Genomic DNA, 27,154 nt, shown 5'->3' with positions numbered 1-27,154 from the left:
CCCGGGCAAGCTAAGGCTAATTTATTATTAAAAAAAGAAAAAAATCCAAGATGGCTGATGATTAGCAGCTCGGGCACGTACCTCCCAGTGAAAGCGCAAAGAACGAGAGGACGCCACACTTTCAGACGAATATTAGTTGCTCACGGACCACGAGATTCCCAGTGGAGGAGCTCCACGGGTCGCCAGGGCGACTCTTGTGGCCGGCGTGGCGGTTTTGCTGGTGCCTTAGCACGCCAGTTCTTGGTGCAGAGTCCGGAGATTCCCGGGCAGAAAAGCACCATCAATCTTAACACCGCTGTTTTGGCCGGCTCAGTGGATTGCTCAGATTTCGGCGCAGGGAATCAACAAGTTGGACGTCAGAGACCCAGTTAGAAAGTCGGTAATTATAAAGACGACAGACGGACAAATATATAATGAAGGGAAGAAACCAGCGTAAAAAGGTAGAGAATACTCAAAATCAGAATGCCTCTCCCTCTACAGGGGATTGCAATTCCTCATCAGTAACGGAACAAGGTTTAATAGATTACACGGGTGTTCCAATAACAGAAGCAGGTTTCCAAACGTGGGTGATAAGAAACTTCTGTGAATTAAAAGAACTTATTCTAACCCAATGCAAAGAAACTAAGAACCTTGAAAAAAGGTTTGACGAAATGTTAATGAGAATGGACAATTTAGAGAAGAATATAAGTGAATTGATGGAGCTGAAAAACACAACACGAGAACTTCGCGAAGCATGCACAAGTTTAAACAGTCGAATTGATCAAGCAGAAGGAAGGATATCAGAAGTCGAGGACCAGCTCAGTGAAATGAAACGAGAAGACAAGAATGCAGAAAAAAGGATGAAAAGGAATGAGCAAAGTCTCCAGGAAATATGGGACTATGTGAAAAGACCTAATTTACGTTTGATAGGTGTACCTGAATGTGATGAAGAGAATGAATCCAAGTTGGAAAATACTCTTCAGGATATCATTCAGGAAAATTTTCCCAACCTGGCAAGGCAGGGTAATATTCAACTCCAGGTAATACAGAGAACACCACAAAGATATTCTTCAAGAAGACCAACCCCAAGGCACATAATCGCCAGATTTATTAGGGTTGAAATGAAGGAGAAAATACTAAGGGCAGCTAGAGAGAAAGTTCAGGTTACCCATAAAGGGAAACCTATCAGACTTACAGCAGATCTCTCAGCAGAAACCCTACAAGTCAGAAAAGAGTGGGGACCAATATTTAACATCCTTAAAGAAAAGAACTTTCAACCCAGAATTTCCTATCCAGCCAAACTAAGCTTTATGTGCGAAGGAAAAATTAAATCTTTTGCGAACAAACAAGTACTTAGAGAGTTCACCACCACCAGGCCTGCTTTACAAGAGCTTCTGAAAGAAGCACTATACATATAAAGGAACAACCAATATCAGCCTTTCCAAAAATATATCAAAAAGCAAAGAACTTTAACACAATAAAAAATTCACATCAACTAATGGGCAAAACAGCCAGCTAGCATCAAATGCTGGTATTAAACTTATATATATTTTAATTGGATAAAAAGCCAAAACCCATCGGTATGCTGCATCCGGGCCCATCTTACATGAAACAATACACAAAGACTCAGAGAGAAGGAGGAAGATTTACCAATTGAACAGAGAGTAAAAATAAACTAATAAACAAAAAGCAGGAGATGCAATTCTCACCTCTGATAAAGTAGACTTTAAAGCAACAAAGATCAAAAGAGGCGAGGAATGACATTACATAATGGCAAAAGGATCAATGCAACAAGAAGAGTTAATGATTCTATAGATCAACGAGATAGAAAATTAACAAGGATATTCAGAACTTGAACTCAGACCCGGAACAAGTAAACTTAATAAACATTTATAGTACTCTCCACTTCAAATACACAAAACATACATTACCACCTCACACCTATTCCAAAGGTGACTATATAATTGGAAGTAAATCACTCCTCAGTAATCGCATAGCATTTCATAGGTTTAAATTAAATATTGGTTGGCTGTTTGTTTGTTATCTTCTTCCCTTATTCCTTCCTGACTACATCATTAAGTATAATTATCAGTATAAAAGAGGTTTTCAATACCCATTACTAAATTGCATTCTAGCCTGGGCAAGAAAGCAATACTCCCATTCTCTCTCCCTCTTTCTTTTCCTTCTCCCTCCTCCCCATTCTCTCTCTCTCTTTCTCTTCCTTTTTTCTCCTTCCTATTCTCTCTCTCTCTTTCTCTTAAAAAAAAAATAAAAAAATAAAATAAAAATAAATAAAAATAAAAATAAAAAAAAAAAAAGAAAAATATTACTTCCAGTCCTGCAACCTCCACTCATGGGAAGTGCCCTATACAGGTGTACCATTTGTATCTTTCATTCTGTATTATAACTGTACCTTTTCTATGTTTAGATACACAAATACTTACCATATATTAATTTGCCTATAGTATTCATTACGGTAACATGCCTTACAGTCTAGGTGTGTAGTAGGCTATATCTACGTTTGTGTAAGTATACAACAAAACTGCCTAATGACATGTTTCTCAGAACATATCCCTGTGGTTAAGCAATGCATGACTGTATATTTAAAGCATGTGAAATTATCATCACAGTCAAGATAACAAATATTCCCATCATTCCTGAAAATTTTCCCATGTCCCTCTGCAATCCATCTCTCTCCAAACCTTGTCCTCAGGCAACCACTGATCTTTCTCACACTATAGATTAGTTTGCATTTTATCGAAATATATACAAACAGAATTATACACTAGGTGTTCCTTTCTGTCTGGCTTCTCTCATTCAGCATAATCCCTTTGCCTTTATCACTACTTTATTCCTTTTTATTGCTGAATAGTATCTGAATGCGTGGAAGAATCATCATATTTTTATCTATTCACCTGTTTGTAGAATATGTCTTGGCTATTATAAATAAAACTGCTATGAACATTTGTGTTTAGTTAGTTAACACTTATCATTAAGTCACATTTTAATGTATTTATTTATATATTTTTTAGAGATGGGGTCTGCCTGTGTTGCTTGAAATGGAGTACAGCAGGTATTCACAGGCTTGATTAGAGTGCACTCCAGTCTGGGCTCAAACACAACCTCCTGCCTCAGACTCCCAAGTAACAGTGACTACAGGTGTGCTGGCCACTGTGCCCAGCAACATTTTTAAATTTCACAAATGACCAGGCTAGGTAGGCGCCAGAGGTTTTGTCAACTTGGAGGGATGTTTGCCTTTTGGTTTTCTTGATAGTATCTTTCAAATGGAGCACAAAAATTATGATGTACACTAGGTAAATTATTTCCTTTTATGGTTTGTGCTTTCTGTGTTCTAATAAACTCTGCATATCCCCAGGTTACAAAAATTTTCTCCTAATGTCTTCTTCTGGAAATTTTATAGGTATAAGTTTATTTGTTTTTAAGAGACAGGGTCTTACTATGTTGCCCAGGCTAGAGTATAGTGGCTATTCACAGGCACAATACCACTACTGAACTACATAGGAGTTTTGACCTCCTCTGCTTCTGACCTGGACCAATTCATCCCTCCTTAGGCAACTTTGTGGTCCTCCTCTCCTGGGAAGTCACCATATTGATGCTGAACTTAAGTGTAGACACCTGATTAGCACAGAGCACTATAGCCCAGAACTCCTGGGATCAAGTAATCCTTCTACCTCAGCCTCCTGAATAGCTAGGTCCACACCACAAATTTTACATACAGGACTAAGACCTATTTTAAGTTAACTTGTCAGTATGCCACAGGATAACGGTCAATGCTTTTTATCCCAAATACTAATATCCATTTGTACAAAACCCACTTGTTGAAAGATTTTTCCTTTCCCTAGTGGATTAGATTGGCAACTTTGTTGAAAATCAATTGACCACATATGTGGATCTACTTCTAGCCTCTCGTACTATGCTCCATTAATCTCTATAACTATCCTTCTAACATTACCATACTGGCTTGATTACTGCAGCTCCATATTAAGTCTTACAGCTTAAGAAGAGAAATGTTTTCAGCAGCTCTATTCTAAATACTTTCCTTTTTCATTTTTATATTAATTTTAGAAGTTTGGTCTATCGCACTAAAGCAAGAAAAAAAATTAAAAGTCCCAGGGATTAGGCTGGGTGCGGTGGCTCACGTCTGTAATCCCAGCACTTTGGGAGGCCAAGGTGGGTAGATCACTTGAGGTGAGGCATTTGAAACCAGTCTGGCCAACATGGTGAAACTCTGTCTCTATGATAAATACAAAAAAATTGCTGGACATGGTGGCAGGAACCCATAATCTCAGCTACTTGGGAGGCTGAGGCATGAGAATCACTTGAACCCAGGAGGTGGAGGATGCAGTGAGCTGAAATTGTGCCACTGCGCTCCAGCCTGGGTGACAGAGCGAGACTCTGTCTTAAAAAATAAAAAAAGGCCCAAGGATTAGAAGAAAGGATATAAACTGATATTATTCGTAGATAATATGATGGTATATATTGAAATGCAAAAAGAATCCACAGGCAAATTATTAGAATTCATAAGTTTATTAAGGTTTCTGTTATGAAATCAAGAGATAACAATGCTGCATTTCTATATTACCAATAGTTAGAAAACAAAACAATAATGATAGTTCAAACCTACATTGTGCTTATGCTAGGTATCATTTTAAACCCTTCAAGTACATGAACACATTTAATGTTCAAAACCCTACCAGTTAAGAATTGTTAAGCATTCCACATAGAAAGAATGGGAAATGCACAGCACTTAAGCAACTTGTCCAAGATTACACAGCTTATAAATAATAGGTCCAGAATCAAAATACAAAAAGTATGGTTCTTAGCCACCATACTATGCCATGTAAAATAAAATTAAAAGAAGTGCTCTGGAATAAATGCAACCAAAAAAAGTGCAAATCTTTAAGGAGAAAAGTCACCCAATGTTACTGAAAGACATTAACGAACATCCAGGCTACAGTGGCTCATGCCTGTAATCCTAGTGCTTTGGGAAGCAGAGGTGGGAGGACCACTTGAGACTAAGAGTTCTAGATCAATCTAGGTAACATAGTGAGACCCTATCGCTACAAAAAAAATTTTTTTTAATTAGCAGAGCATGGTGATGTGTGTCTGTGGTCCTGCCTACTCAGGAGGCTGAGGTGGGAGGGTCGCCTTAGCCTAGAGGTCAAGGCTGCAGTGAACCATAATTTCGCCACTGCACTTCAGCCTAGGCAACAGAGGAAAACCCTGTCCCCCCAAAAAAATGTCCAAATGAATGGACAGATGCACAATGTTCAAAGACTGGAAGATTCTACTGTAATGATGTCAATTATCTTCTAACTCATTTGTAAATTCAATGTAATCCCAATCAAAACCCTAATAGCTATTGCTGCTTTTTTTTTTTTTTTTTTTGGAATTCGACAAGCTGATCTTAAAATTCATAAAAAATACAAACGGTCAAGAACTGCCAAGATAGTCTTGAAGAAGAAAAAGATAAAAAAGGCTTTAGCAGAGACTGACTTCTGCTAATGACAAAAGGAGACAACTAGAACAATGTAGCAAAGCCCAGAAAAATAAGTCTAGTAAATATTAAGCTCCACTGGGCACGGTAGCTCACACTTGTAATCCCAGTACTTTGGGAGGCCAAGGCAGACAGATCACTTGAGGTCAGGAGTTCGAGACCAGCCTGGCCAAAATGGCAAAACTCCATGTCTACAAAAAAATATTAAAAAATTAGCTGGATGTGGTGGTGCACATCTATAGCCCCAGCTACTCAGGAGGCTGAGGCATGAGAATTGCTTGAACCCGGGAGGCAAAGGTTGCAGCCAGCCCAGACTGTGCTACTGCACTCCAGTCTGGGCAACAGAGCAAGACTCTGTCTCATAAAAACAAATGAACAAACAAAAACTTAAGTTAGCAGTATGAATAAATAAATAAAAGTGATGATGGTAAGAAACCTCATCCTCCCAGGTGTGAGCCAGTGTTCTCAGCTGAGAAAAAACACTCTTTTTTTATTTTTTGGAGATGGAGTCTTGCTCTGCTGCCCAGGCTAGAGTGCGGTAGCATGATCTTGGCTCACTGAAGCCTCTGCTTCCCAGGTTCAAGCAATTCTCCTGCCTCAGCCTCCCAAGTAGCTGGGACAACAGGGATGCACCACCATGTCCAGCTAATTTTTGTATTTTTAGTAGACATAGAGTTTCACCATGTTGGCCAGGATGGTCTCGAACTCCCAATCTCAAATGATCCTCCCGCCTCGGCCTCCCCAAGTGCTGGGATTACAGGCATGAGCCACCGTACCCGGCCAAGAAAAACATTCTTTGTAATAAAATGCTAGCTAATAAAGGTAGAAGAAATGATGGAATTAGCAAATTACCTCATGGCAACCATCACAGTAACAAATAATTTTGGTAACAGATGTGAAAAATAAAAGGTAAAAAATGTTAAGAACAGGGTATTTATCATCTTAACCAGTAAATCATTACAAAAGGAAAAATAGTAACATTACAGGGAAGAAACCTGCCAGATCACTTAAATAAGTGATCAAAGCTAACACCACAAGAAAAAGAATAAATTAACATCATGTGTCTTCTAATGTAATGAGGTAGGAAAGACACAAATTATTTCTGTAGTATTTCCATTAAAAAACTCGTATTATGATAAGGAAAAAACAGACATCTATATGGAAAGACATTCTACAAAAAATATCCTCCCTAAACTCTTCAGAAATGCAACAGTCCAACCTGGGCAACACAGTGAGACTCTGTCTCTACAATAAAATAAAAATAAAAATTAGCCGGGTGTGATGGAGAGTGCCTATGGTCCCAGCTACCCGGGAGGCTGCGGTACAAGGATCACTTGAGCCCAGGAGGTTGAGGTTGCAGTTAGCTGTGATCATACCACTGCACTTCAGCCTGGGCAACAGAGTGAGTCCCTGTCTCAGTGGATGGGGTGGGGGGGACGGAGGCACAGAGAAGCAATAGTTACAAAAGACACAAAATAAAAAAATGTTCTGAATTAAATGACTCGAAAGAAACATGACAAATAAATTAGCCCAATACTTGTTTGGATCTTTATCAGAAAAAATTCTGGGAGAAATTTATTTGCAACACAAATAACACACTATGAACTAGTATCTGGAATACACAAAGAATTCCTACAATTAAGTGAGAAAATAATAAGAACTAAAGCACAAAAATAGACAAAAGAATTGAACAGGGATGGGGTGAGGTGTAAAAGACTACACATTGGGTACAGTGTATACTGCTTGGGTGACTGGTGCACCAAAATTTCAGAAATCAGCACTAAAGAACATATTCAGGTAATTAATGAATGAATAGAATTGAACACAAAATTTATAAGGATGAAAAATAAAAATACGTTCAACCTCATTAGTAATTAGGAAAACGCAAGTGAAAACTATGTTAAGATACCATTAAACATACACTAGAATAAAAAAGAATGAAAACATCTCACTCCCTTCGTAGAAGACAGCTTGAAAAAATTTTAATCTCACGATGCAGTTATAAACAGGTGCAATCATTTTGAAAACTGGCATTATTAATGAAACTGAAGAAATATGTTCTCTATGACCCAACAAGTCCTTTCCTATGTACTTCTTAGAGAAAACTTGTCCGGCAGACAAGAATGTTCATAGTAGCATCAAACTAAAAACAACCAGAATATTTATCAACAGTAAAATGGATCAACAAACCAAGATATATATGATATATTCTTCCAATGGGATACTATAGAGTTGACCGTGCTGAGAATGAATGAACGACAGCCACATGTATGAATATGGATGAATTACCAAAGATATACAGAGCAAACAAAATAAAGTTACAAGAGAAAACCAGCAAGAGTCCATTTATGTCAAGTTCTAAATACAGCTTTAAAAAAAATTTTTAAGTTGCATTTAGGGATATATAATGAGTGGTAAAAAAAACAACAGGAAAACAGAAAAGCAAGAGAATGATTATCATCAAATTTGGAACTGTGGTTATCTTGGGGAAGAGAGAGTGAAAAAAATTGATGAAGAAAGGTACACAGTGTGCTCCTTCAGTATGTATAAATATTTTATTTCTTAACCTGGCTGGTAATCACATGGGTGTTTATATACTTACATGTTTTATAAGTTTTTCTATAGGTATAACAAGTGTCACTAAAAGCAAGAACATAGTGCTTGTGACTCAGCCCTAGAAACTGTAAAGGGCAACCTTTATAAGAGAAAGAACAGCCAGTGAAGTAGGAAGAAAGTAAGGAGAGTGGTGTTTCAGAAGCCAAGAGAAAAAAGAAGGGAATAGTGAAACTGTGTCAAATATTAGTGAGAGGCAGAGTAGAGAAACTTTCAAACAATATATAAAGTGCATTGTGCTGTCTGATGAATCACTTATTTTGGGATGTAGACATTGTTTTGCAGTGACTAAGGATTAATAACATTAATGAGAAAGGATATAAACATTCTGATATTTTATATTCAGAAATCAAAATTCTTAACCATATTTAAAAAATGTCCTCCTCCCATAATATAGAACACTCGCATCAAGAGTATACAATTATTAGAACAAGTGAATTCTGACATTTGATAGCTGAGTTTTGGCAAACTTCAATTTGTCCCAATATTTTTTTTTTTTTTTTTTGCCCCAAATATTTCTATCGTTTGTTATTGAAATGGTAATGACAAAGACCTTTGGCTCTGCCAAATCAGATAAGTAAGTTAGGGGCTGGTAACAAATATAAAACACAAAAATTTGGTCGAAGAAGCCAAAACAGAAATTTTAACAATATTATAAAGATGCTTTGAATCATTTGGCTTTTTAAATTAAAAATAATAAAAAAGCTTTCACTTTAAAGTAATGAACTATTTTCTAGAAAAGTTTGGACAATCATTTGATTGTCTTAATTTTATAATTGATTGTCTTAATTCTTTTCATTTTCTCACCTATAAAATATGATGAACTAAATACTATTAAAGTCTCAGTTAGCAATATTTTATGGTGTTATTTGAGAAAGGAAAAATCAATCACAAAAAGTAGTAATACTTTTTCTAAATAATAAACCAGACTTTTGAGAACTGTAATACCAAACGTAGCACATACTAACCTAGTAAGATACTCAAGCCGGGCCATCCATTGCTTTTTCCTTGAGAGGGTTACTTTAAATAAAAGAGGGAGGCTCTTCAAAGCTACAATTTGCAGAGACAATTTGGAAGGCTGTATTTTTACTAATACAAAATGCAACTTCACACAAGCTGAAGATACAGCTGGAAGTTCTGAAGTTTAAAAAATCAAAACAAAATAAATCTTCTTTGGATAAAAGAAGATCATACTATTCATTTAGGTTTGATTTAAAATATCATTACTTAAAGAGGGAAAAGTATTTTTCTCAAGAGCATATATAGCAAAATTCTTTTGGCTATAAACTAGCATATTTAAATTAATGTTAATAAGATAATTCATTAGAAGCAAATGGTTTGTGGCTTTTAAAGAATGAGTAATATTAACGTTAGAAAATAAATTTGTAACTCAATTTCAGATATTCATTTGTTTTGTCAACTAACAGAACCTCCTAATATTAATATTTAATTAATGGGCATACTTTGTTCCACGATTCTTTCCTTTATAAATCCTGAGAGAACTGAAGAAGAAAATGGCTTACTAACATACATGGCTTAATAAATGAAACTTGTAACTTCAGAAAACTTGCTTTGTGACCCAAAAAGCAACTACTCACCAAAAGCAGCAGCCATAGCGGGTTCAAGGGATGGCTGGCCATCACCAGTAGGAAGGTCTAAGCGAGTGAAGTCTCTGCTTTTGTCATTATTATATTTCACATTAAGGCTGGTGAGCTTGGAGAAGTCAATACGCAGGGTGCAGCATGCATTATAGATATTCTGGCCATCCAGAGCCTAAAGCATATAAGAAAGGGACTGGTTTTGGCAAGACAACAACACTGATAACCAAGAAGCCTCTACTGACAAAGAGGGGCAATCAGGTGTGAGGCAGAAAGCACTAAAAAGTCAAAGTCGGGTTTATTTTTACCTCACAGTCATTAACTATGAGTCTGAGAAAAAGAAAATCTCTAAGTCTCAGTTTTTATCTGTAAAATAAGACTGATAATATTTATCTTGTCTGTGGTAAGATTAAATAAGAGAGGAGAAATGTGAAAAACTGGAAAACTATTATCTATCACAGAAATGGTCACTATTATGATTATTTTGCCTGTACCAAAAGTTTTAAGATACTCAGATTTTACGTTCCATTTTAATTCATTTTAGTATAATTCACATTATACTAGGATGTGTAAGCTTTGTTAGGATGAAACAAAGCTTTTGTAAATGCTACTTGTCAGAGCCACAATATATAAAATATTATCTATCACTTATTTTTTTCTCTTGTAAATTTACTTTGTAATACTTTGAATAATAAACTGAGGGAAATGTGAAATCAGTTGTGACCAAAGATTAGCAACCCCTTCCTTTGCAAGAATAAAAATTTACCTTAGGGTATTTGTGGCCACTTATGACATTTGCAAATGCTTGAATTTATAAAAACAGATACCAGAAACCAAAGCACATAAAAATAAAACACATATAATATAAATCCTGATTTATAATAATGGTCATTGAGAAGTATGCCATCATAAAGGTACAAAATAATATATGCAAGTTCAGGGTACAGCAAATAGAAAGGCTATACTCCCAATCAAGTGCCAGACACAGTGTGGTACAAAAAAGTACTGTAAGCCTTGGTCCTCATCTTTGACCAAAATGTAGAAACGACTAGCAAAAACTGCTACAAGATGAAATTAGAGTCAGGGATACATATCAATAGGAGATAGGTCTAAGATAACCGAAATGAATGTCAAGTTTTATACCTTGTCAAAATAGTCAGGTTTTTGTGTACTAAAAAAAAGACAACATGAATTGACAGCAGCATATTTCCTAAGATTTAGTATCTCTACCAATTCAGAGTTCAACAGGAATAAACACGGAATATAGCTGCAAAAATGGTGAAATCAATCTCTGACTGATTTAACAGAAGTAAATGGTCTACAGCCATATCACCCTGAATGCGCCTGATTTCAGAAGCTAAGCAGGGTCGGGCCTGGTTAGTATTTGGATGGGAGACGTAAATGAAAGCGCAAAGGTAATGATGGCTCTATTAGCCCATATCAGGAGTACTGTGTTCAACTCCAGACTTTAAACATAACAAACAGGAATTAGTCTCAGAGATGTGAGAGGTGATAGGAGATTTGAGACCATTTCATATGAAAAAGTAATGATTTTTAACTTAGAAAAAAAAATACATGGAACCACATACTTTAAAATGACTAAAATGGTAACTATTATGCATATTTTAACACAATTTAAAAAGAAAACAAATGGTAAAGTGGGGCATGAGAGAAGATATGATGACTTCCTTCAGGTATCACTGGTGTGATTAACAACTGAAAAATGAAACAAATATCATAATTACCATTTTGGCATAATGTGCATTTACTGGGTCAGCATACTGAAGCAAGGCTTGAAATTGATTATTCTTTGTAAAGGTGATAATCTTCAAGACTGTGCCAAATTTAGAAAATATCTGGAAAACAGTTCACATCAGGTTACATGTAAGAAAAGTATTAAGCTAATGTATCTTTATAAATACAACTTGGTTCATAAATCCTTTTAAATGAAAATTTTCTCTTTAAAACTGTTGGTACCAAAATGACTTAAACCTAAAACATCAACATTTTAATACCCATGCCTATCTTATAACAATGCCTGGCACACAACAGGCACTCAAATAACTAGCCTATTTAATGGCATATATAAACGGCACATTATTAAAATAGGAGGCTACAACAGAAATAATCAACAGGACAAGATGTGTTACAAAGCATATGAATAAAAGTGAGAGTCATGGGCCAACTATTTCACGCTGTGAAGAAGCCATCTACTTCTTGAGATTTCTGTAGCCACTAAAAGATGTTCGGCTAGAAGCTGCTCTATTAATTTGCCAAATATTCATGGAGGATTGTTCCAAGCACTGGAAAGACAGCAGTAAACAAAATAGAGACAAAACTATGCCCATATGAAGACAGACAAGAAAGAAATGACAAACAAATATCCTAATATCTGGTGATTTTAAAAGTCTTAAGAATAAAAATAAAAGAAGGGAAGGGATCAGCATGAACCAGAACGCAAGTTGGGATAGTACAAGAGTGGTGGCCAGAGAAGGCCTTTCTGAAATGTCTTTTCAGAGGAAAAGAGTTCGCTTCCTGACACCAATATCCTCACAATAGATGTTTCATCTCAGCACCACAAGGGTTCATGGCCAGGGTTACTATTAACAGTAATTCATTTCTGAAAGACTAAATAGGGGGGATAAAACAACTATATATTTAGTTTTCCTCTGTTGGTGCAATTTGGCTCTGTGTCACCACCCAAATCTCATTTCAAATTGTAATTCCCCACATGTCGAAAGAGAGACCTGGTGGGAGGTGATTGGATCATGGAAGCAGTTTCTCCTTTGCTGTTCTTGTGATAGTGAGGGAGTTCTCAAGAGATCTGATGGTTTTAAAAGTGGCAGCTTCCACGGTGCACTCTCTCTCTCCTGCCACCATGTGAAGAAGGTCCTTCCTTCCCCTTCCCCTTCTGCCACAACTGTAAGTTTCCGGAGGCCTCCCCAACTATTGAGAACTGTGAGTCAATGAAACCTCTTTTGTTTATAAATTAACCAGTCTCAGGGAGTATCCTTATAGCAGTGTGAAAATGAACTGATATTCACTCCATTTTAAACTTCAATCTTAAAACAGAAATTTGTTCTGCTTTTTTGATTAAAAAGGTAAGTATTCCCTATACTGGTAAGATTTTGCTGTTACGAACCACTATGGTATGATAATGGCTTCACTGCAGCCTCCTCCTCCCATCTCAGCCTCCCAAGTAGCTGGTCTACACCACACCTGGATAATTTTTTATTTTTAAGGTTTTATAGAGATGAGGTCTATGTTTGCCAGGCTGGTCTCAAACTCCAAGGCTCATGTGATCCACCCACCTTGGCCTTCCAAAGTGCTGGGATTACAGGTGTGAGCCACCATACCTGGCCCTGCTTTTTAATTCTCATTAAACAGAATGCTCAAGAATAACTATCCTTCCCTGATAGTCTAATGGTTAGGAAAAAACATGAAAGAAAGAATATTCTAAAGCACAGGTAATGAAAGAAAAATAGATAAACTGGACTACCTCAAAATTAAACACTTTTGTGCATCAAAGGAAATTATCAACAGAGTGAAATCAAGTCATGTATATGATAATGGGTTAATATCCAGAATATATAAAGAACTCATGCAATTTCAACAATACAAACAATGCAACCCAAAAACAGGCAAAGGACTTGAATAGACATTTCTCCAAAAAAGATAATCAAACAGCCAATAAGCCCACAAAAAGATGGGACTTATTATCAATGTCACTAATCATTAGAAAAATGGAAATCAAAACTACATATCACCTAACTTCCATTAGGATAGTTACAAAAAATTTTTAAACCCATAAAATAACAAGTATTGAAGAGGATATGAAGAAAATTGAACTGCCATGCACTGTTGGTAGAAATGGAAAATGTTACAGCCTCTATGGAAAAAGTATGACCTTTCCCTAAAAAAAGAAAAATAGAATTACCATATGATCCAGCAATTCCATTTCTGGGTATACAGTCAAAAAATTGAAAGCAAGAACTCAAAGAGATATGCATATACCCATGTGCACAGCAACATTATTCAAAATAGCCAAAACAGGAAGCAACCAAAGTGTTCATCAACGAATAAATGGATAAACAAAATATGATATATATACCTACAACCAAGTATTATTCAGCCTTTTTCAAAAGGAAGGAAAACTCTGAACATGGACAAACCTTCAAGACATCATGCCAGGTGAAATATGCCAGCCACAAAAGCACAAATACTGCATAGTTCCACTTACATGAGGAACCTAAAGTAGTCAAACTCAGAGAGACCAAAAATAGATTGGTGATTGTTGAGGGAGGAGAGTAGATGAATAAAGAGTTCTGTTTAATGGCTAGGAGAGTTTCAGTTTGGGAAGATAAAAAAAAATTCTGGAGACGTGGTATTTGGTGATGGTTGAGAAACAATGTGAATGTACTTAATGTCACGCTGAACTATATAATTAAAAATAGTTAAAATGGTAAATTTTTTGTTATATATATATATATATATTTTACCACTTAAATCACTTATGGCAAGACATGAATCAATCTATGTATTATACCTGCATCAACTCCATGTTTTCTCTCAATAAAGGAGTAACATTAGACTTTAAAAAAAGGTTGGGGGTGTAATATAATAACTGTCTGACCTCCCTTCTTCATTCCAACAGCCCAGGTAGTGTTCTAAATTATAAGTCAGATTATATTTTCCCCTGCTTAAAATCCTTTACTACCTTCCCATTATCTACATGGTAAAACCTAAGCTCCTTGGTGTAACATAACACTCTTGCCCTGGTTTACCTCTCCAACCTCACTTCCTGACACTTCTTACATCACACTACTCTATTTACATAAACAATATGTAGTTGCCTATAGTTCTCCAAATTTACCAAGTGATTTCAGACTTCTATGCCCATATATGAGGATTCTCTCTTTTCCTAGAAATCTGTTTAACAGCATAAGCCTTCATTTATCTTTTCTAAAATTCAGCTCAGGGAACAATGCTACCACAAATTCTCAGCCTCCCCCAAATTCCTATAGAATTTTCTCAAGTAGTATCCATTTTTTGGTTTTATGTAACTATTATCTTACTGTTGTACTTCGACTCTACTACAAATTTATTTATATATTTGTCTCCTTTAATTAGACTGAATGCTCCTTGAAGAAATACACCTTGTCTTAATCATTTCTGCATCATTAAATACAATTCCTGGCATGTAAAAGATACAGACTAAAATGCTTATTATTAACTGATAAAGAATTATAACGAGACCTGGTTGGAGAATTACAGCAATATGCAAATTTTTTTCCTTTTTAAGAGACAGGGTCTCACCCTGTCACCCATGCTGGTATGCAGTAGCGCCATCATAGTTCACTATAACCTTGAACTCCTGGGTTCAAGCAATCTTCCTGCCTTAGTCTCCTGAGTCCTACAGGTGCACACTACCACACATGGCTAATTTTTACATTTTTTGTAGAGATGAGGTCTCACTACTTTACCAGGCTGGTCTGAAACTCCTGACCTTATGCGATTCTCCTACCTTAGCCTCCCAAAGTACTGGGATTATAGGCATGAGTTACTGTACCCAGCTGGCAATATTTAACTTTTTTTCCTTTTTTTAAAACTTTTTTAAAATTTTTATTAAAAAAAAAAAAAAAAACACTTCTTTTCACACCAGTAAGTCAGCAATTTTAAAAAATAATAAATATTCTTGATATAAAATATCTCATTAGAGAAGGAATAAAAACACATAATTTGCTCTAAAATTTGGAAAAATTGTATACTAAATTATGCTATAAAACTTAACTTCCACTTACCTTTCAGATTTTGTTAATGTTTACATTCCTTCTCTCATTTAACTTCAACAACCGCCTGAAGCACATCATCACTGACAGCCTGGTGTTTTGCTGTGTGGTTTTTATCTGAATGTGCTAAGAGAATAGAACTTGCCTAAATGGGCTAACCATGAATAGCACTCTAGTCCCCTGGATTATATTCACTGAGAGAGGAGCTACAAAAAACAATCTGACACTTCTGAATAAAGTAACTGGGCACCAACATCAGGTAATCCAGGAATGCCTGAAGTGTGATTTTTAATAGCTTTTTATAATTATCAAAATAGTAAATTTTAAAGAGATTTGACATCAAAAAATAAAATTCAGGAAAGTTTGCTATGTATGTATCTATTTTTATGAATTATAAGGTCTCTGACTCTGTTTCCCTAATATATTTTGCTGTCAAAAATACAAATACCCAACTCTATATGCCTCCTGTGTATTTTAATCTTTCAGACTACAACATAGGACTAAAAAGACACTAAAGGTCAAATTCTGATAAAATTCATCTTCAGTGATTTTTATAAAGGTAGAATTTGTCAGAAACTGAAAATGTCCACTAGTATACACTTATAAAAAGTGTATTCATGGCCGGGCGCGGTGGCTCACGACTGTAATCCCAGCATTTTGGGAGGCCAAGGTGGGCGGATCACCTGAGGTCAGAAGCTTGAGACCAGCCTGGTCAAAATGGTGAAACCTTGCCTCTACTAAAATACAAAAATTAGCTGGGCATGGTGGCGGGCACCTGTAATCCCAGCTACTCAGGAGGCTGAGGAAGGAGAATTGCATGAACCCAGGAGGTAGAGGTTGCAGTGAGCCAAGATCGTGCCACTACACTCCAGCCTGGGCGACAAGAGCTAGACTCCATGTACAAACAAAAAAAAAAAGTGTGCATTCACATTAGAATTTTTTTTTTTTAATATCAAGCACACTGGCCACAACTTACTTATAAAGGTTTTTGTAACCTATGAAGTAATAAGATTTAAGAACCAGAATTTCATATTGCTAGGATTGACTCTTTTATTTAGTACCATAATGTCTAGCTTTCATAAGTTATTTATTTTTATTACAATTCAAAAAGATTGGTACTTTGTCCTGAAGAGATTCATCTACTGGACATTCAAAAACCATTCCCATGTATAACAGTACTCAGAAGTGATGGATTACATGAGAACACTGCTATGAGCTACTGCTTTCATGCACAAAGACACTTTTTAATATGCAGGATTGAGCATATACATAATGAATCAGTTGAATTCTTTCTATCTACAAATATTCTGAGATGATGTCATCCAGGCCAATGGCTTTAATTACCACACCTACACTGTAGGTTTCCAAATCTCCAGCCTGAATTCTTCTCCTGAATCCAGACTTAATTTCCATTTATCATCTCCCACTTGAGTATCTAATAGGTGTCTTAAGTTAACATGTTAAAATCAAACTCTTGATTCCTGCCCTACCTCCAAACCCCATCCCCAAATCTTTTTTTGTTTTTGTGTTTTTATTATTATTATTACTATTATTTCTTTAACCTCAGTCTTTATATCTTAGCTCCATTTTACCAGAGGCTCAGGTCCAAAATCTCAGAGGCATTCTTGATTCCTCCCTTTCTCTTCAGAACTACATCTAATCAATCCATCAGCAAATCTTTCAAAATATATCCACAAAAGCCCAGCAAGGTAGCACGTACCTATAGCCCCAGCTTCTCAGGAGATGGAAGGATTGCTTGAGCCCAGGAGTTTAAGGCCAGCAAGACCCCATCTCTAATTTAAAAAAAAAAATCCATTATCACCACTGCCAGTGCCTATGCCCTCACCCAGGCCACCATCATCTCTCATTTGAAGTAGGACAAGAGCCTCCATTTAACCCTATACAGCTTATTCTTTTTGGGGGTGGGGAGACAGGGTTTCACTCTGTCACCCAGGCTGGAATGCAGTGGCACAATCTCGGTTCACTGCAACCTCCACCTCCTGGGCTCAAGCTATCCTCCCATCTCAGCCTCCTGAGTACCTGAGATACAGGCATGTACCACCACCTTTGGCTAATATTTTGTATTTTTGGTATAGATGGGGTTTTGCCATATTGCCCAGGCTGGTCTTTTACACCTGAACTCAGAGGATCCACTGGCCTCAGCCTCCCAAGGTGCTGGGATTACAGCCATGAGCCACTGTGCCCGGCTATAGTTTATTCTTAACACATCAACGAGAGTGATTCCGTTAAAATATAAATGACATAATCTCACTGCTCTACTCAAAATCCTCCAATGGTTTCCCACCTTACCCAGTATAAGAAATTATAAAAGCTTTGCATCATCACTGCTCTGATGCCGTCTCACATAGGGCTTTCTTCCTCTCTCCATTCCAGTGACACCAGCCTTCTTTCTGATACTTGAACACAACAAGCACACTTCCACCTTAGGCACTTTACATCTCCTGTTCTTTCTGACTGGATCATTATTTCTTCACAAACATACACAACTTTACATCCTGTAAGCCTCTGCTCAAATATCATATTGGAATGACTTTCCCTAACTTCCTTCATCTAAAATAGCATCAATCCCATTTCAGTCACTCTCAATTCCCTTACCATGAGCTATAGGAACACTAGTTTCTATAGATGTTAGACAGCAGTTGAGCCAGAACTAATTTTCAGCAAAGAATATGATAAAATAATTTGCTAATTAGTTATAACAGATACAACCAACTCCACACTTCTGTATATTCCCCTACCATGATATTCATCACATTTTATGCCATTATTTATGAAATTAGTGTCTTACCCACAAGAGTACAAGAGAAAGAACCAGTTTCTTACATTGCTCTTTACCAGTATTTGATCAGTAGAGCTAACACTTCTTGGGCCGGGCGCAGTGGCTCATGCCTGTAATCCCAGCACTTTGGGAGGCCGAGGTGGGTGGATCATGAGGTCAAGAGATCGAGACTATCCTGGCCAACATGGTGAAACCCTGTCTCTACTAAAAATACAAAAATTAGCTGGGCAGGGTGGCGCGCGCCTGTTGTCCCAACTACTCGGGAGTCTAAGGCAGAAGAACTGCTTGAACTCGGGAGGCAGAGGTTGCAGTGAGCCGAAATTGCGCCACTGTACTCCAGCCTGGTGCCTGGCAACGGAGCAAGACTGTATAAAAAAAAAAAAAAAACACTTCTTGGGCACTTAATTCTTTTTATTATTATTTTATCGTATGTTTTGAGACGGAGTCTTGCTCTGCTGCCCAGGCTGGAGTGCAGTGGCACAATTTCAGCTCACTGCAATCTCAGCCTCCTGGATTCAAGTGATTCTCCTGCCTCAGCTTCCAGAATAGGTAGGACTACAGGTATGTGCCACCATACCCAGATAATTTTTTTATATTTTTAGTAGAGATAGGGTTTCACCATGTTGGCCAGGCTGGAGTTGAACTCTTGACCTTAAGTCATCCACCCGCCTTGGCTTCCCAAAGTGTAGGGATTACAGGCGTCAACCACCACACCCGACACCTTCTTGGACACTTAATATGTATCAGGCACTTAATATGTATCAGGCACTATCCTATGTAATAAGTACTTTAAATATATTAACTCATGTAATCCTCGCAATGAAAAAATAAGAGAGAGAACATCATCTTCATTATAAAGAAAACAGAAATAGAAGGGGTAAGTTACTTGCCCAAGGCTACAGAGGCAGTAGAGTCAGGATTCAAACTAGCTCCAGACCCTGTATCTGTAACCATTATGCCAGACTGCCTCTTAGTTGGCTAATGGGATAGAGTGCCAGGGGCGAGGGCTTGCTTAATGTAACTGGATTAAAGCTCCCTGAGGAGGTAACATCTGAGCTGAGAGCTGAATGACGTCAATCCTGCCAGGTGACTACCTGGGTAAAAAGTGTTCCCGCCTAAGAAATACAAGCTAGAAATGGACTAAGGACAGAACTAAGCATCAGAATAGGGAGGGAGGGAGGAAGGGAGGGAGGGAGGGACAGTGCCAGAAAAGACAGGTGTTAAATAAGCAGAAGAGTGTTAGGTAATGAAGATAAAGAGATGGGGGAGAAGTCAGCATTTGGGGGCCTTCATAAGGAGTTGGTTTTATTTCAATAGCAGTGGTAAAGAGGGTTAAACAAGGGAGTGCTGTAGCTGAAAGACTGAGAGTCCTAACCCAGCAGTTGCTATTGAGGACACTCAGAATTAGTCCTCGTCACCTTCAGGGCTCTTGAGGGAAAAACAAAATTTGTTACTGTGGTCTGGGAGATGATAAATGGAACGATAAGACAGGACCACATGACCAAAGCTAAACTTGCAGCTGGCTGATAGCAGTGTTGGGACACAGGCACAAGAATATTTTTTATAAAAAAAAAGAGTGTAAGTTAGCAACGGCTACAATGTTACAGTAGCAACCTGGAACAAACACTGCTGAAGATCACATTAGCCTTCAAGGCCATTTTGTGGGATAAACAGAAAAGAAGAAAATCCACAAGAACAATGAAACCAATCACTTAAGCAACGGCTAAACCCTTTAATAAAGCAACTGTGGCTCTGGACACCATTGCTCAAGTCCTCCTTAGGACACGCTTCACAAATGCATATGTTTTTAAAATGGTACTCAGAAAACTATCAAAGGGGAACCCAGTAGGCCTACTCAATGGCATATTTTAATATTTACGAGCATGGCACAAGACTTTACTAAGAAATGTGTCTGAGCTCTATTGCCAATTGGTACAAGGACTGTGGGAAAGCAATTGAACTTCTAAGGGCCCTAGCTTCTTTATTTGTAAAATGTGAGCCTAGAGTAAGATGCATTTCAATTCTTACATATATAAGCACACACACACCCCCCATGACTCTGCACATACTACAAACCCAAAGCCATGACTCTGTTAAATGAAAATAAGCAAGGGATGTGTTGTAGTATTTTAATATGTGGGTTGATAAGTGTAATGAAATGAAATCAGTATATAGCTAAAGAGGACAGAAACTGACTAAACTTTGGGGCTATATGTCTAACATTTATATTCACAGATTACCAAATAACTGTATATTACATTTTGAAGATATACATATATAGAAAGAGCGTATTAGTAAGCATTCAAAAACAAAACACTGGAAATTACATCAGGAAGCTTCAATTCTAAATGGCTCTTCAATTATTCTCTACAATATTCAATATTCAATACTTGCCAATTATTTGGGTTTCGAATTTATTTACTACAAAATTACGAAACTAGTTGACCTTCAATTCTTAAATTCTACATATTATTCACCATGATTTGTTTTATCAAGAAAATTTAGATATATCAATGGGTAGTGTATGAAGCTTAGGTGGGGCATCAGTCAATATTTAATATGGTATATTCATACTACACAAGAAGACTTATTATACACTTTTCCTTTAGAATTTTTAAATCAGTAATAAATGTAAGAAGTTGTCAACAGAAATAAATTAGTTGTACTCAATAGTGACGTTACTTTCTAATGAACAAGAACTACCTGGACTTTTCACAGTATACCTATGCTTTGTTCATTTTCATGTTTACCTATAAGAAAAAAATCAAGTCATTTTACACCCTTTTTAATCATTATTCAAGTTAGAAAAAGGAGGCTGTCAAAAAGTTACCTCTAACTGATACTATTTCTTGTAAGAAACACAATGAAAAAGATTTTTTTCCCTATTTAAACAAATATATCAGCTAATGCGGTAGCTCACACCTGTAATCTCAGCACTTTTGGGAGGCTAAGGTGGGTGGATCACAAGATCAAGAGATTGAGACCATCCTGGCCAACATGGTGAAAACCCTGTCTCTACTAAAAATACAAAAATCAGCTGGGCGTGGTGGCATGCACCTGTAGTCCCAGCTACTCGGGAGGCTGAGGCAGGAGAATCACTCGAACCTGGGAGGTGGAGACTGCAGTGAGCTGAGATCTTACCAATGCACTCCAGCCTGGCAACAGAGCTAGACTGCACCTCAAAAAACAACAACAACAACAACAACAAAACACAAATATATCAACCAAAACCAATAAGCTAAAAAACTTAGATATAAAACATCAAAAGTTTCGGAGGTCATATTTGACAACTTTCTTAAGAGTATTTATTCCTCCTTACCTGATGAAGAACTTCCAGAGTAACAGGGTAAAAGAGGTTTTCGATAATTATTCGAAGCACAGGGCTCTGCCCAGGTAGGACTGTGCCTTCATTGGAAGGACCTCCAGAAAGGGCCAGGCTTCCTGACTGGACAGCACTGACAGCCTGCAGTGCAGCTTGGGCTCGCTATAGAACAACCCAGAATGAGAACTTTTGATTATACAGACGCATTATATGAATCCTAAAGTTTCGTTGACATAAAACAATATGAAGCAATATGGTTAAGTAAAACAAGATTTATCTACTTTGTCTAGAGGTAATATCCTAAATTTATAATCAGTCAACAAAGACCTGCCCACTTACCACAATCACACAGTATTTTTAAAAGGTGCTTAAATTTACTTGAAGGAAAAAAAAACACATGGAGAAAAAGAGAACATTTGGATATAATTTTTATTTTCTAATTTTCAAAGACAATGGGGGAAGAAATATGAAAGCAACATTAAAGACTATGGCATGGGATGTTTACACCTAAGCAAGAGTAGGCAAGACAGGCTTCTAAATATTTTCACTAAAAGGAACCAGGGCACTCTAAAAGAAGAGCTGGTTCCAGAACTGGGCCCCAGAAATCACAAGATGAGTATAAAACATTTTTGTTTTGGGGCAGGGGGAGGGAGCATTGGTCAGAATGCAAGGAAATGTTCAAAGAATGATAGGGATATTCCAAAGGACATAGAAACCAGCTTGAAGGAGCCTGCACTGGCCAAATGTAGGACAATTTGTGTATCAAAATACTAACAACTGTTAAAAACAAAAAACCCATCAAATAACATAAGAAATCTTTACTCCATACTCTCATAAATTAACAGCTGATGAGGAACAGTATATTTACATAGTCTTAAAGTACCTTCCCACAACATACTACTCTTTCCCCTTTGTAAGTAATAACTTTATAGTGGAGAAGGCTGGCAACCACCACCCTAATCAAGTGATCAAAGAGCCCATCATTACTAACACAGCAAATGGAAATTTTATGCTGCAATGAAAAGAGCATTATTTCTGTGATGCTCTGTCAAAGATAGATACTCTCAATTGAATCACAAGGAAATGTCAAACTCAAATTGAGGGATATTCTTGAAAATAAATTGCTTATAATTTTCAACGGTGTCAAGGTTATGAAAGGCCTTAAAAGGTAAACTAAAAAGATATTACAATTAAATGGAAATGTGATCCTAATTGAATCCTTTTGCTATAAACAAACATTATTGGGTCAACTGGCAAAACATACATGGGGTATGAGGAATGGAGGGAACTTATGTATCAATGTTAACTTCCTAATGTTGATTGTTGTATTCTGGTTAACAGAAGAAAGTCCTTGTTTGTAGGAAATGCACACTAAAAATATTGGACAGGAAAGAAGGACCAGAGTGACAACTTATTCTCAAAAGGCTCAAGAAATCAAAACTCTTTGTACTATAACGGAAACTTTTTTCTAACTTTGTGATTCTCTCAAAATGTAAACCAACTATTATTATTATCTTTGGGACCACACAGCAAGATTCTGTCTCAAAAATAAAATAAAATATGTGTGTCTGATGCTAAAAATTATGAAAAAGCACAACTCCTATCATGGAAAATAATTTTAAAATGTTTGGGTAACAAACTCTCTGGAATAGTTAAATTACTAAAGGAAATAATAGCAGCAGTATGATCAGGAAAACAGATTTAATTAATGTGGGATAAGGAGTAATATATACATCATGTAAAATTTTTAAATGCCTGGAAAACGTAAAAAAGACATTTCTCAGATTAAGAAGATGAAAATTAACATACAATAAAAAATGCACAGATCTTGCAAAGTGTTAAGTTTGATGGCTTTTTAGAGAAAATCCTTCTATGATCATCTCATGGCAGATTTATAAACTTTCATCCACAAGGTCAAGAAAAACCAATACAATAATGACTGCCATTAATACGACCATTTCTCAAATGCTGTATCTCATAATATTATCTAAATTTTACACTTGTAATTTTAGTTTAAATCAAGGAAACAAAAACACTTAATATTCACCTGATCTTCTGGCAATAAGTCCATAAACTGGAAAAGCAATGTGCATATTTTGGGATAGACTGCTATTCAGAGAACAAAAAGGAATGAAACACTCATCTATCAGCTTTCTGGGAATGTCAGAATAAAAAGATATTATAGTACTTTAAAATATCGAACAGGTAATGTAACTTTGACTTCGGGTTTGATGTAGGAGTTTGAATTTTAAAAATTATTTTTCCCAATTATGCTCAGTCTAAAATAAAAAAAAATTAAATAAAAAACAATTATTGTATTTTATCAAACATCAATGCATAAAAATTGTACAAAAGCAACAAGATAGAAAAAGTATTGGGAAGAAACGAAGTCTATCTAAGAATAAACTAGGTCATTTAGGCTGGCTTTGGTTACCAAGCAACTGGGATTCTCACTATTTCTCTTTGGAATAATCCAATCTTTATTAAATTGTTTTTTCTTCTTCAAGATTTATACTAACATATTTGGGAATCACACTAATGAGAAAACTGCAGGAGTTACATGAAGGAAAATTTAAAACTCTACTGAAAGACATAAAGGAAAACAAACAAAATAAAACTTCCTCCTTAAAAGAATCAGAGAGTAATATAATTAATTTGCATAATTAATTATCTCAAATTAATCTTTAACATCAACCCAATTCCATTTTTAGGGGACAAGAGTTACGAAAATAATTTCAAAATTTATCTGGAGAAATAGGCAAAACATTCAATCAGTTAATTTCTGAAAAGAGAGTAAGAAATAAGGTCTTGCCCTACCATATATTAAGCCTTAGGGGCTCCTAGCACTCTGGGAGGCAGAAGCGGGTGGATCACCTGATGTCAAGTTCCAGACTTCCGACATTGTATTTTCAGTCTCTACTAAAAATATAAAAATTAGCCCGCCATGGTGGTGGGCACCTATACTCCCAGCCAAGATGGTGCCACTTCACTCCAGCCTTGGCAAAGAGCAAAATTCCATGTCCCCCCCGCACCACTCCCCGCCAAAAAAAAAAATTAAGCCTTAGGGCACAGATGCAAAAATGGAATCCAAGCTTTTGGAATTCAAAAGGTAGTCAAGGTTAAACATGGAATGCATAGCACGTGTGCTCACACACACACGAGAGTAGAATGTATAAGCAGAATATATAGGAAGGTTAGACAAGAGTGCGAGTGTGTGCGTGCGTGTACATATGATCAGCAGGCATAGTGTGTGTATAGAAAACTAATATATGATAAAGGACAAGTTTCACATTAGTGGGTAATAAATGAGTTATTCAAAAATAATGCAGGAGAAACTAGTCTCTTGGAGTAAAAAATGACTGAAGCCCTACCCTCATTCCCCACATCGAAAAAATTCCTAATAGACATAAGAACCACAACATGAAAGAAAACATATGTAGATTATTTTTTTAATTATTAATTATTAGAAGAAAACATATGTAGATTCTTTTTTAAATCTTGGTGTACTAGGTCTTTCTTAGCATGGTACCAAAGTCAGACTGTACTACGACATCCTAAGAGATTTGACTATACATATAAAAATATTTAAAAATTCATAGAGACTGAAGGTAGAATGGCAGTTGCCAGAGGTGGGAGGGAGAAAGGAATAGGAAGTTACTGTATGATGGATGGAGTGTTTCAGTTTGAGGTGATGAGAAATGGCATCTAGAGATGGAGTGTGCTGGTGACTATACAACAATGTGAATGCACTTAATGCCATTAAACTACATTTTAAAGTGACTGAAATGGTAAATTTTATGTCACATATATTTTACTATGATAAAAAAATGGGGAAAATGGCACTAACAGAAATCCGTTTAAGTATTTTACAAATTGTCAAGTAAAAGTAAAAAATAAGATATAATTACTCATCTACCTATTAAAGACTAAAAAGCCACTTGCTCATCCATTATATTGGTAGGACTCTAAGCATATAATCTCTACAGAAAGCAATCATGCAACATATATCAAAATTTAAAAGAGGCACATGCTTTGTCCTGGCAATTTCATACACATAAGCTGGAATATACATTGTATTATATGGCAATATACATTTTATTGGATTGGAATATACACTGGAAACAACTTCAGTGTATATCAAAAAGAAATTGGACAAATTATAATTCTCCTATACAAGGGAGCATTATAGTCATTAAAAGCTGATGAGACAATGCTGTATTTGTTGTAATAAACCCATGTCCATAATATTACACAGAAAAAAAGATTTCAAAACATTTTGTATAAAATTAGATATATAGACACTAGTTATTAGTTATCTCTGGGTAACTGGATTGGTTTTGGTTCTTTTCTCTTTTACTTTTTTTGATTCAACGGTGTACCATAAGCATGTATCTGATAAACAATTTGTAATGACGACTTTTTTTTTTAAGTCTATTCTTTCTTAAAACATCTAATATTGTATTTATTTTAAGTTTATATAGTTTATTATATGCCATTAATATTGCCTAAAGTAAGTTAAGGATTGTATGCAGTAAATGTCACTGTTTCAAACAATGTGGAAAACTAATTTAATCTCAACAGCTTACATTATACTGCCTTTCAACACAAAATCAGAGAGCTGGAGGAGTTCTTTGCCTAGAGCAAGAATACAGAGGCCAAACATGCCCTTAAAATCATAATTAAAAAAAAATACTTTCTTAAAATGTATTTGCTTTGTGGATAAAGATTTTCTCTCCTTAAATAACTCCAAATTATACTATTTTTAACCACTTAAAAATCAACATGGGAAGACACAAAAGATTCAATGTTAGCTACACCAAAGTAACAAAAAAATGGGTAAGAAATGTTGCTATGCTACATTTCACATTCATCTTGAGAAGTCAAAAATCATTTAATGAACAATTCTAAACAAATTCTTATTAATGTCTTAAGTTCCATTACTTAATATCACTCAATTTCCCAATGCCTTTGTTATAGTCTATAAAAAGATGATTGAAATGAATGATTTCCAAAAGTTCCTTCAAATCTGAGATTTTAAGGTGTATATAACAATAAATTTTTTTTCTCCTTTTTTATTGTGAAAACAGTTTCAAGAGAAAAAATGAACTTCTAATATGTTTCTAAATGGCACTGCTTTCTTATTCTTAAGAATTTGGGGAAGAATTCACATATACAGTTATCACTAGTAAAGTATCCTAAAATGAAGAAAAACACATTCAGTTTTCTTCATCTGTAAAGTATCTAAGTTACCATACCATGTGTTCCTATACCTATTTTTAAAAACACCTTTAATACTTACAGCTTGATTAGGTAGATTGTCAGTCTTAAGTTCTCTGTGATTGGAATACTGAATATAAACAGGCTGGCTTCGAAGGTGAGGAGTAATAGGAGTGTAATAATTCACCATAGTAACAGCAGCTTCCTCAGAAGCCATTTCTAAGAAAGCCTGCAATAAACACAAGAAGGTAAAGTGAAAGCTCACCGTTTTGAAAGACAAGAGGTATGTTGCCATTCTAGCTTGCTCTAAACCCATGC

The 27,154-nt window shown here is 36.2% G+C and overlaps 1 protein-coding gene across 6 annotated transcripts in view; it reads right to left on the bottom strand.

Moving 5' to 3' along the window:
* Positions 1–27,154, bottom strand: part of PTBP3 (polypyrimidine tract binding protein 3) — a 108,427-nt gene that overhangs the window by 21,469 nt on the left and 59,804 nt on the right. For all 6 annotated transcript variants that reach the window (XM_012461831.3, XM_064378923.1, XM_064378926.1 and 3 more), the window contains 4 exons: positions 26,919–27,065; positions 21,617–21,781; positions 11,454–11,564; positions 9,709–9,883 (listed from right to left, as the gene is read on the bottom strand). In XM_012461831.3, the coding sequence (XP_012317254.1) occupies positions 9,709–9,883; positions 11,454–11,564; positions 21,617–21,781; positions 26,919–27,065 (598 nt within the window). The remainder of the gene's footprint in view (positions 1–9,708; positions 9,884–11,453; positions 11,565–21,616; positions 21,782–26,918; positions 27,066–27,154) is intronic.

The sequence above is a fragment of the Aotus nancymaae genome, unplaced genomic scaffold, assembly GCF_030222135.1.
Source record: "Aotus nancymaae isolate 86718 unplaced genomic scaffold, 86718_ANA_hifiasm-v0.15.2.pri h1tg000003l, whole genome shotgun sequence".
Taxonomy (NCBI): Eukaryota; Metazoa; Chordata; class Mammalia; order Primates; family Aotidae; genus Aotus; species Aotus nancymaae.
The sequence above is the reverse complement of the archived record's forward strand: the minus strand, read 5'-3'. Positions and strand labels throughout refer to the sequence as shown.